Source organism: Perissodus microlepis, chromosome 17 (assembly GCF_051167445.1).
Source record: "Perissodus microlepis isolate ML-2025 ecotype Zambia chromosome 17, ASM5116744v1, whole genome shotgun sequence".
Taxonomy (NCBI): domain Eukaryota; kingdom Metazoa; phylum Chordata; class Actinopteri; order Cichliformes; family Cichlidae; genus Perissodus; species Perissodus microlepis.
This window is the reverse complement of record NC_140477.1, coordinates 25,397,714-25,410,445: the sequence shown is the minus strand read 5'-3', so window position 1 is coordinate 25,410,445 and position 12,732 is coordinate 25,397,714. Positions and strand designations below refer to the sequence as shown.

At 40.6% G+C, this 12,732-nt stretch overlaps 1 protein-coding gene across 2 annotated transcripts in view; it reads left to right on the top strand.

The window, feature by feature from the left end:
* ghrhrb (growth hormone releasing hormone receptor b) overlaps nt 1–12,732 on the top strand; it is a 90,180-nt gene that overhangs the window by 65,148 nt on the left and 12,300 nt on the right. For both annotated transcript variants that reach the window (XM_084909304.1, XM_084909303.1), the window contains 3 exons: nt 10,009–10,162; nt 10,295–10,355; nt 11,874–11,943. In XM_084909304.1, the coding sequence (XP_084765430.1) occupies nt 10,009–10,162; nt 10,295–10,355; nt 11,874–11,943 (285 nt within the window). The remainder of the gene's footprint in view (nt 1–10,008; nt 10,163–10,294; nt 10,356–11,873; nt 11,944–12,732) is intronic.

The window sequence follows — 12,732 nt, the reverse complement described above, 5'->3', positions numbered from 1 at the left end:
ATAGTAAAACTAATACAGAAACTTAAAAACTAAAAAAAAATGTTTATATTTTTTTAATTATAAACTAGCTGAAACATAGTAAAACCTGAAGATTGGGGTCATTACTCAAAACAAGTAATGCACTACAGTTTACACTTCACTTTTTAAAAGTATTTTGTTTCTTTTGCTTATCTAGTGAAGGGTTACAAGGGTGCTCTCAAACTATGACTCTGTCCTGTCATAGCTTGAGAGGGAGGAACAACCTAGGCAGGTATGCAGACATCCATTCTGGGTTACATTCACCAGTCACCAGTTAGAGGAGAAAACTGCAGTCCCCAGAGAGAATCCACAGAGGCACAAGGAGAAATATGCAGTCTCCACATAAAAGCGCACCACCTTGCTGGCTTTCACAGGGAAGGTTACTCCTTGTGGAAAATAATTAATTGCACAACTTATTATATTTTTTATTTTGTTACTTGCCAACAGTGCCTGTGTAAATAGCAAGCTAACAATAAAAATATGATATGTACACATATCCTCTACCATCCACTATTTCGGGACTGACCTCACTGACTGCTCTTTATGGTCCCCCTCTGATCCGTTCTTGCAATAAGGAAGAACTAATAAGCATAATATCACTCCTCAGTTTTTAGAGTGCTTGGTCCCTTTTGTACTTCTGCAGCATGAATTAAACTCAATAAAAAATATAGCTTGGATCATTTTTTTCTATCCACACCAGATGCAGATAATTAAATGATACTTAATTGTCAGTGTGGTACTTCAATTCAATTCAATTCTATATATATAGCACCAAATTACAACAACAGTCACCTCAAGGTGCTTTATATTATAAGGTATACCCTACAACAATACATAGAGAGAAACCCAACAATCATATGACCCCCTATGAGCAAGAGGGGCAGCCATCTGCTGCGACCAGTTGGCGTTAGAGAAGGAAGACAGAATAACAGACATGCTGTGGAAGAGAGCCAGAGATTAATAGTAAGTATGATTCAATGCAGAGAGGTCTATTAACACATAGTGAGTGAGAAAGGTGACTGAAGAAGAAATACTCAATGCATCACAGGAGTCCCCCAGCAGCCTAGAACTATTGCAGCATAACTAAGGGAGGATTCAGGGTCACCTGATCCAGCCCTAACTATGTGCTTAATCAAAAAGGAAAGTTTTAAACCTGATCTTAAAAGTAGAGACAGTGCCTGTCTCCCGAATCCAAACTGGAAGCTGGTTCCACAGAAGAGGGGCCTGAAAACTGAAGGTGCTCCCTCCCATTCTACCTTTAAATACTCTAGGAACAACAAGTAGGCCTGCAGTGCGAGAGCAAAGTGCTCTAATGGGGTGATATGGTACTACAAGGTCATTAAGATAAGATGGGGCCGATTATTTAAGACCTTGTATGTGAGGAGCAGGATTTTAAATTAAATTCTGGATTTAAAAGGCAGCCAATGAAGGGAAGCAAATACAGGAGAAATCTGCTCTCTCTTTCTAGTCCCTGTCAGTGCTCTTGCTGCAGCATTTTGGATTAACAACTTAACTGGTTCCAGACATTCACATCCACTTTCACCCATTCACAAGTACACATTCATACAGTGTTTTTTTCTGTATGCCTGTTAGCACTTTATATTATTCAAAAACTCATTCTCCCATGCATGCACTAAGGGTAATTTAGGGTTCAGTTTTACCCAAGACACATCGGCATACAGAATGGCACAGCCAGGGACTAGCCTTGAGAAAAAAAAACTAGCCTTGAGAAAAAAAAAACTATTTTCATGAAATTCAAAAATTCTGGGTTTCTTGGACAAGTGCTCCAATTTCTACTTAAGAATATAGTTGGGGGGGAAAGGCAGTGATCCTTTCAAACTAGGCCTTTATTTTGGCAGCACCACAATTACAATGACTTCCAAAATGTGCAACACAAGAAGTATCCATGTTTTAAAGCTATAATCAGAATTTGTCAAGTAATCTTGGAAAAAGTAACTGAACTTGGTCAATTATTTCTTCAGACTTTACATGTCAAACTTACTCAGAAGAAACAAGACATGTTGGCAATTTAACAATGTATTAAACAAACAGGGGTCTCAGTAGCATGTGGAAGAACAATACACAGAATCAGCCTGGCACCACATCTTCATGCTGGCCACAGTCTGGACACACTAAAGCAGTGGGATGGTATCGTATTCTTCAATCAGCACTTGTCACAGGTCAGCCAAATAAACAGGCTTTCCAATGGTATGAGATTTATACCCATTGCAACAATAAAGAAATAATAAACCAAATGCAAATTTCCTTACTTTGCATGCTGCTAATAATCCAATTTAATAGTTTTTTAATTTAATCTAACTGCACAGGTTAGATTATTGTTTCTATCCAGCCATATTCTTTTTACAATTACTAGGTAAATCTGTTGCAGGAAAAAAGGGAGATAAAATATCCATGTTTCAACTGCAAGGTTTCTTTAAACTGTAGCAATGAGTTTGGTTAGCTGTGTTTGGTTTTCTTGATATTGACTCTGATGAGGTTAATAACTTAATATAAGAGCAGCAAGGAGCAAGACTGAAATGCTGGGAATGGCTGAGCAAAGAGCCGGTGAGAGCATAAATGTGTTTCCCTTTGTGTTTTTCTCCTGATGAGGCTGTCTGGAGTGCTGGTAAGTGTGCCTCTTGTGTCGGTATGAGGGACCAGCACCAGAACATCAGCATGACTCGTAGAAAGGCTTTGAGGCACAATGAGTAGGTAATATGAAGAAAAAAAAAGCCTACTCATGACATCAACAAAAAAACGTTTTAAAGAAAAATACAGTGGGCAAGGCTAGATATGGATAAGAAGATGGTTCTAGAACAGGATTCACAGTGAACTCTATCAATCAGTAATACATTATGTATTAATTACGAACTGTCCAGATGTATCAAATATCATGTACAAAAGGTTAGCAGCTAACTAGTGAAGAAAAGAGAAGAAAATTACAGAAACAGGCAATGGAGAGCAAAACTAGAGCTAAAACACCTTGAATAGTTGCCATTCCTTCTGGTGGGAACAATCTAACTGAGGTATGTCTGTGAAGGTTCTCAGTCATCCAGGTCATCGTAGTCAAAGGAGCTTGCAAAGAAAAGCGTCTGGACTTCTTTAAGTTGCTTGAAGACGTTTCACCTCTCATCCGAGAAGCTTCTTCAGTTCTAAGGTCAAATGGTGGGGAGTCCCAGATTTAAACCTAGTGGGAGTGTCCCCCCACAGAGGGACAAAAGGACCCCCTGATGATCCTCTGTTAGTGGGCGTTAAGGCGTCTGGGGAGGGAACTCAAAACTGGATTATAGATGGCAGACAGTTTGTGTCGTAAACCACCGCCTCTGTTCAAAGATGGTCGCTCACAGTGGACATAGATGGCTTCTTTCACTCCTCTTTCAAACCATCTGTCCTCTCTGTCCAAAATGTGAACATTGGCATCCCCGAAAGAGTGTCCTTTATCCTTAAGATGCAGATGGACTGCTGAGTCTTGTCCTGTGGAGGTGGCTCTTCTATGTTGTGCCATGCGCTTGTGAAGTGGCTGTTTGGTCTCTCCAATGTAGAGGTCTGGGCATTCCTCGCTGCACTGTACAGCATACACCACATTGTTAAGTCTGTGTTTTGGAGTTTTGTCTTTCGGGTGAACCAGTTTTTGTCTGAGCATGTTGCTGGGTCTGAAATGCACCGGGATGTCATGCTTGGAGAAAACTCTCCTGAGTTTTTCTGATACACCGGCTACATAGGGGATGACAATGTTGTTGCGTCTGTCCTTCTTATCCTCCCTCGCTGGTGTCTGATTTTCTTTTCTGTGTCTCTTTGCTGACTTTAAGAACGCCCATTTAGGAAACTAGCGGATTATAGGAACCATCTCCGTTTCAACCTAAGATGCAGACAAAGTAGAGTTGTTCCTAAGAGCCTGCGCCTTGGATCCACTGTCAGGGGATACAGAGCAGACTTGATTCTACAGAGAGCACAAAATCACCTTTTAAGTGAAAGGATAAGACAAGTCCATTTCACTATAGATGCCCTCCAGATCAAGATCAGCCAGACTCTGCAGGAACTGGAAACCCTTCTACCCTCTCCAATCTTAGAAGAGGTTTACAAGTTGGTGGACAAGGCTCAGCGGGCCCAACACTCTAAAGGAAAAGAAAGACAACGCAGGAAATTTCACACCTTGCTTTCAAAAACACACACTCCTCATTCTGAACCTACACAACCCAGAGAAGAAAACACACCTGAAGACAGCCAGGAAAAATGGGTAAAGAACTTTTCAGACCGAAATCTCACTGAACCTGAAAAGAGAGTATTAGCCAAAGGACTCAATTTTTTCATTTCTCCACAACAGTTGCCCATAGTGGACCTCATCACAGCCACAGAATCTGCCCTACGGATTAATAAATTATCACAGACAGAAGCAGAGCAAATCAGGATGAAAGTCTCAGCCACCCTCTCCAGTGCCAAAGTCCCTCCGTCCAACCTCACAATACAGGAAAAGAAGGCCGTCGCTTCCCTGAGCAAAGACCACAACATCACTATTTTACCAGCTGATAAGGGAAGATGCACCGTGGTCCTAAACACAACAGATACAAAGATCACTACTCTCCTCAGTGACAACAATACCTACGAAGCCTTAAAGTGAGACCCCACAAGCAGCTACAAAAAGAAAGTTATAGCTTGCCTTCAAGACTTTGAAAAGGACAAAATCATTGACCGCCTTACATAGCACCGCCTTTACCCAGGGGATGCCATATCCTGCATTTACGGACTTCCTAAAATCCACAAGGAAGATGTCCCACTCAGACCCATAGTCAGTAGCATAAACTCAGCCACTTATAACATTGCAAAACACCTTGCTACCATCCTTGCTCCTCTCGTGGGGAACACCCCACACCACATCAAGAACTCCACCGACTTCACTGACAAGGCCCAGAAACTTACCCTGGATCCAGATGAAACCATGGTGTCCTTTGATGTAGTCTCTCTCTTCACTTGCATACCCACCACGGAGGCCGTGGAGACTGTCAGAAAATGACTACAAGAAGACAGCTCCTTGGAGGACAGGACCAACTTCACACCCGATCAGATTTGCACACTGTTAGACCTCTGCCTTACCACAACATACTTCAAATACAGGGAATGCAGAATTATTAGGCAAATGAGTATTTTGTCCACATCATCCTCTTCATGCATGTTGTCTTACTCCAAGCTGTATAGGCTCGAAAGCCTACTACCAATTAAGCATATTAGGTGATGTGCATCTCTGTAATGAGAAGGGGTGTGGTCTAATGACATCAACACCCTATATCAGGTGTGCATAATTATTAGGCAACGTCCTTTCCTTTGGCAAAATGGGTCAAAAGAAGGACTTGACAGGCTCAGAAAAGTCAAAAATAGTGAGATATCTTGCAGAGGGATGCAGCAGTCTCAAAATTGCAAAGCTTCTGAAGCGTGATCATCGAACAATCAAGCGTTTCATTCAAAATAGTCAACAGGGTCGCAAGAAGCGTGTGGAAAAACCAAGGCGCAAAATAACTGCCCATGAACTGAGAAAAGTCAAGCGTGCAGCTGCCAAGATGCCACTTACCACCAGTTTGGCCATATTTCAGAGCTGCAACATCACTGGAGTGCCCAAAAGCACAAGGTGTGCAATACTCAGAGACATGGCCAAGGTAAGAAAGGCTGAAAGACGACCACCACTGAACAAGACACACAAGCTGAAACGTCAAGACTGGGCCAAGAAATATCTCAAGACTGATTTTTCTAAGGTTTTATGGACTGATGAAATGAGAGTGAGTCTTGATGGGCCAGATGGATGGGCCCGTGGCTGGATTGGTAAAGGGCAGAGAGAGCTCCAGTCCGACTCAGACGCCAGCAAGGTGGAGGTGGAGTACTGGTTTGGGCTGGTATCATCAAAGATGAGCTTGTGGGGCCTTTTCGGGTTGAGGATGGAGTCAAGCTCAACTCCCAGTCCTACTGCCAGTTTCTGGAAGACACCTTCATCAAGCAGTGGTACAGGAAGAAGTCTGCATCCTTCAAGAAAAACATGATTTTCATGCAGGACAATGCTCCATCACACGCGTCCAAGTACTCCACAGCGTGGCTGGCAAGAAAGGGTATAAAAGAAGAAAAACTAATGACATGGCCTCCTTGTTCACCTGATCTGAACCCCATTGAGAACCTGTGGTCCATCATCAAATGTGAGATTTACAAGGAGGGAAAACAGTACACCTCTCTGAACAGTGTCTGGGAGGCTGTGGTTGCTGCTGCACGCAATGTTGATGGTGAACAGATCAAAACACTGACAGAATCCATGGATGGCAGGCTTTTGAGTGTCCTTGCAAAGAAAGGTGGCTATATTGGTCGCTAATTTGTTTTTGTTTTGTTTTTGAATGTCAGAAATGTATATTTGTGAATGTGGAGATGTTATATTGGTTTCACTGGTAAAAATAAATAATTGAAATGGGTATATATTTGTTTTTTGTTAAGTTGCCTAATAATTATGCACAGTAATAGTCACCTGCACACACAGATATCCCCCTAAAATAGCAAAAACTAAAAACAAACTAAAAACTACTTCCAAAAACATTCAGCTTTGATATTAATGAGTTTTTTGGGTTCATTGAGAACATGGTTGTTGTTCAATAATAAAATTATTCCTCAAAAATACAACTTGCCTAATAATTCTGCACTCCCTGTACAACGAAGGCTTCTACAGACAAAAACATGGCTGTGCCATGGGCTCCCCCGTATCACCTATTGTAGCCAACCTTTACATGGAGGAAGTGGAAAGGAAGGCTCTTGGCTCTTTCAAAGGAAGAGTACCCAGCCACTGGTACAGATATGCAGACGACACCTGGGTCAAAATCAAGACACAAGAAGTGGAATCCTTCACGGCGCACATTAACGCTGTGGATAAAAACATCAAGTTCACCAGGGAAGACACAAAGGACAACTGTTTGCCTTTCCTGGACTGCGCTGTGCACATTGAAGAGAATGGCAACCTCAACATCGAAGTTTACCGGAAGCCCACACACACGGACCAGTACCTCCTCTTTGACTCCCATCACCCTCTGGAACACAAACTTGGAGTAATTAGGACCCTACACCACTGGGCAGAACGTGTTCCCTCTAAGTCTGAAGGAAAAAAGAAGGAACACACGCATGTAAAGGAAGCACTCAAAACGTGCGGCTATCCTAATTGGGCGTTCTTAAAGTCAGCAAAGAGGCACAGAAAAGAAGATCAGACACCAGCGAGGGAGGATAAGAAGGACAGACGCAACAACATCCCCTATGTAGCCGGTGTATCAGAAAAACTCAGGAGAGTTTTCTCCAAGCATGACATCCCGGTGCATTTCAGACCCAGCAACACGCTCAGACAAAAACTGGTTCACCCGAAAGACAAAACTCCAAAACACAGACTTAACAATGTGGTGTATGCTGTACAGTGCAGCGAGGAATGCCCAGACCTCTACATTGGAGAGACCAAACAGCCACTTCACAAGCGCATGGCACAACATAGAAGAGCCACCTCCACAGGACAAGACTCAGCAGTCCATCTGCATCTTAAGGATAAAGGACACTCTTTCGGGGATGCCAATGTTCACATTTTGGACAGAGAGGACAGATGGTTTGAAAGAGGAGTGAAAGAAGCCATCTATGTCCACTGTGAGCGACCATCTTTGAACAGAGGCGGTGGTTTACGACACAAACTGTCTGCCATCTATAATCCAGTTTTGAGTTCCCTCCCCAGACGCCTTAACGCCCACTAACAGAGGATCATCAGGGGTCCTTTTGTCCCTCTGTGGGGGGGACACTCCCACTAGGTTTAAATCTGGGACTCCCCACCATTTGACCTTAGAACTGAAGAAGCTTCTCGGATGAGAGGTGAAACGTCTTCAAGCAACTTAAAGAAGTCCAGACGCTTTGCAAGCTCCTTTGACAATCTGAGGGTTACTCTTCAAAAATGTACAGGGAATTAGGCAACAGATTGCTAACAAGTCTAATTTAATATGCTTTATGCATATAACATGTTTTTTAGCTGTCATAGTGTGAAGTAGAAAGTGGACTCACCCAAGTATCCCAGAATACATTTTGTCCAACACCGGAAAGGTGACAATGGCAGAGTAGCGAAAACTACAAGTAATGTTTGAAATATTACTGTTTCTGTTGCACAAATTAAACTTTTAAGATGTTTATAGGCAAGAATGTAGATGTGTAAACTTCAAATATCTGTTCGATTTATCAAGACATGGCGTAAAAGTGCTCCAGTGTTTTCAGATAAGTCCCTTCCTGCCTGTCTAACAGCTAACTTGCTCCACCAGCTGTCAACTGACCAGAAGGTCCAGGCTCACTATACCCAACGAGAACGCCTTATTTCAGGCACATCCTTTTAAGAACCCTCTATGGCTTTCACCACTCAGTGGAAGTGAAAAGAAAGAAATAATTCACAAAGCTTCATAACTGGATTATTTAACAAATTTTAAGGATTACATAAGCACATAGCCTTTATGGAATTCCATATCGGTGTGATTTCTGCAACATTCAAAAGCCAACAACTCTGTGATGCATTGAGTGTTTCATCCCAGATGCCATGCTCCCCAAACACCATTTTGGCTGCCAGCTGTTTCAGAATTCTGACATTTAGCGCACAGCAACAGAAAAAGACAAGAATATCAAAATTATTCTGAGATATAGACAGTGTACCAGTTTTGCTGGAGTTAAGGGAATCTAAATCCAATAATGTTTAGTTAAACAGTAACAGGCTTGAATATTATTTACAAGCAAAATAAATATCCCAAAGTCCTCATCTTAAGACTCAAGTATAAAATAAAGTTAATTTAATAAGTTCCTTAAGACAAAGGCAATTTTTTCATTTATTGGCTTCAATTAGCCATTAAAAGCCAGTTTCCATTTTGGAATAGCAAAAGAGCATTTACAAGAGAGTGACACGATGAATGAATTAAAATCTGTGGGAGAATTCGTCAACACCAAAAATGATGGTAGAAGTAGAACTTTGAGGTCAAAGTCAGCATGTTTTTTAAGTCTGGTCTTTTAGATTTGACAAAAGATTTTATGCATGCAGTGTGTTTTAGTGACCATTCAAATTCAAATTTAATCAGATATGCCATCTTAAAATGAGCAACATGACAACACATAATGTAGATGCTGCAGGCGGATTCAGATTCAGGTGAATAGTCTTTTGTGATTAGTTAATGAAACTCAAATCCCAGCTACAGATGGGGGTCCCCGCTATGATGTCACTCACTTGTTTCTAAAGTCCTGTTGTTTATATATTAATGACAGTTGATGATTTAGCCTTCTTTTTGATTCAAGTGGTAGCTCTGGAATGCAGCTCCATTGCCATCTCCTCTTCTTTGTAAACAACCTGCAGATTTATACAATACTCTGGCATTGCTCCCCCTCCTCAATCAGGAGGTCTAATCCCTGTTGCTCATTCATCTGCTTGTTAATAAGGAAGTTAAACTGGTCTACTACTTGAGTCCTCTCACTCTTTTAATGGCACATGTTATATTTAGTAGGACTCAAAATTAGTGACTGACACCATAAAGCCACCAGGAAAGTGTTTACTGAGGAAGCTAAAGGCCATTATCTTCTATACATCTTGACTTATTTTTGCAACCGCCACCTAATGATTATTAAAGAGGTGCAGGTTTAAGGTGAAATGTGACCGTCTTGTTTGATTACCATTATAATAAACTATATTTGAACCATTCCAGAAATATTAAAAGACATAGTGTTAGTAAGAGGAGGATGAGACTGATCATTAATTATAATGAGTATAAATAAATACAATGCAAAACCCATGACTTCAAGCATGTGTGAAGGGAAATGGATGTTTCCCTGTAACACTAAAGTCTTATGTTTTTTTATAATTCTGAACATCACTGTGGCTCATAAATTGATGTTTTTTATTGTTGCTGTCCCTGTAGATAAATGAGCCCTTCAGATGAATCTGATGTTCAGGAATCTTTTTGTTTTTTTGTCCCACAGACATCCTGTAAATCAGCCGTGGCCTTCTTCCAGTTCAGTATCCTGGCTAACTACTTTTGGCTCCTGGTGGAGGGCATGTACCTGCAGACACTGCTCACTCTCACATTTGTCTTCCAGAAGAAATACTTCTGGTGGTACATACTTATTGGCTGGGGTGGGTACCTCACTTGTCATCATCCCTGTCTATCATATGTCCCTGTTTCCTTTCATGTGATTTCCTGTTTTTCCTCTTGCTCCACTTTAGTTCTTTTCCTAATGATCAGGTCACTCTGTTTGTGCCTCCCAGGTCTCCCGACGGTAATCATAACAGCTTGGATTCTAACTCGAAACTTCTACGACAACAGAGGGTGAGCAACGGCTGCAGGAAATCAAGACAATATCAAATTAGAGAAAGTTTAAATAACAAAAATGATAATAACACATACTCGCTCAAATAACTTTTGACTAAACATAAAATTTTAACAAAAATAACATATTTTGTGATCTAGTCTTTGTGGTAAAAAAGGCTTTTTGATAATATATTCATTTGTACAGTAATTCACACCCACAGTGCTGTACAAAACTCTCGAGGATGACTCATTTCTTTATTTTTTGCAATGAAAACAGGAAATAGTTGGAGAAAGTTATTGGAACAAGTTTGAATACAAGTGAAAACACAGTATACAAGGAAAAACTAACAAGTTTGTACAATTCTAATAAACTTGAAAGTGAATATTTGCCATGACTTTATTCTTTAGCATTGAAACCTCTTTGGCAAGTGTTCTTGTAATTTTTTTTGACTTCAGGATTAGTTTTCCGGGGTTCTTTGAGAACACTCCAAAGTTCTTCTTCGGAAATTGACTGCTTTTTGATCCATTCTCTGTCACCTATAATAGAGCGTCCACCATGTTTTACAAATGACTGTAGACACTCCCCTGACCTCCTCCTTATGGAAATATGATGATTCATCACTACACTAATATTGCCAGTTTCAGTGCAGTCCTTGTGCCATTGTGCATACCTCAGTCTTTTCTCCTGGTTCTGTTCCTTAAGAATGGCTGCCAACATTCAACTGAGACCATTTCTGGTGAATCGTCAGTTAACAGCAGATGGCTCAACTGAAGGGGCTGATGCTTTTCTCACATCCTGTGTCAGGCTAGTAACAAATTATCTAAAGGGGAAGCTTATCTAAGGTTTAATTCAATTCAGTTTTATTTATATAGCACCAAGTCACAACACCAGTTGACTAAATGTACTTTATATTGCAAGGTAAAAACCCTACAACAATACAGAGAAAACCCAACAATCAGATGACACAAGCAAACACTTTGTGACAGTAGGAAGGAAAAACTCCCTCCTAACATTATTGAATCTCTGCTAAAACCAGGCTCAGGGAGGGAGAGCCATCTGCAGCAATAGGTTGGGTTGAGGAGGTTAAAACAGGACAAAAGACACACTGCGGATAGTGTAAAAAAGTAAATAGGGTGTCTGTCTCTCCATTTGTAATATAACATTGATTTTTGCAAAGTTGTCTGTTATATGTAAACACAACACTAGTTCCTCCCATAAATTATGTGTATTTTTATACCTGTATGATTCATGTTAGTAGGAAGTGGCTTAACAAACAAAAAAAATATATTTTGAAGATGGTCAGGACTGCAGTCAATACCACCTTCAAAAATGACATTATTATAAGAAAATCTGGTTCCTTGGAAGCAAACTATGAAGAAATGTGGAGTGGCTCAAGATATTTGCACAGTACTAAAAATGTATTAGCTTATTACTATTGGTTTTAAGCTTAATATATATTGTTGATTGTTCAAAGATACTATAAACAGCCTTGTAAGCCAGTGGTAACACATATTTCTGCCTGTTGTGTGTCTCAGGTGCTGGGATGACACAGATGTGGCCTTCATCTGGTGGATCATAAAAGCTCCAATAACGGCATCACTACTGGTGAGTACAGTAAAAGTGGGAGCCATTGCTGGATTATCAGAGTCCTCAATCTTGGCACAGTCCTGCATTTTGACTCTGTCGCTGCTATTGCAGACACTTATCTTGTCTTCACACTAGGGGCGACAATAACAAGTCAGGGAGAGTTGAGTCATATTCTACCTGGTCAATGCACACAAGGTCAACAGAAATGACTAAATCAGAATCTCTCTGGTTTTCCTGCTATTGTGTTCTGTTTGTTTCATTAAGACTATTATTACAGCTCTCATATCCCTCCTGACTCTAGAATTTATTATATTATCTGTTCATATTATAACTTTTTCTCTCTGCAGTGTTATAAAGTGCCTTTACACTGTGGTACTTGTTTCAGTTTATTGCATCATATGTTGGTGTGTGTATATGTGTGTTTACAGTTGGGGTACAAATTCTCAATTCTTACTCATATAATTTGCCCTTGACTTGCCACTGAAGGGAATCACGTCTAGATTCCAAACCTCTCCTTGCACATGCGCAGTCACTAAAATCTTACTTGATTATATTTCGACTTCTTTAAGGGCATCTGCTTGTGCAGTGGCTTTTTTGGTCTCTCTTTTACTGTTTCCAGCATTGCTATTTTTAGATCGCTCTGTGAAAGTCAAATTCAAACCACTCATACATGCATTTTGCAATTTTACCAATGACCTTAAACTCAGTAAGTGTCAACTTCCTCATAAAAATGGATTTTGGCCATCATAATTGGTGATAAACGGTAAATCTTGATCCAGAAACCAAACAACAGTTTTCAATGAAAGA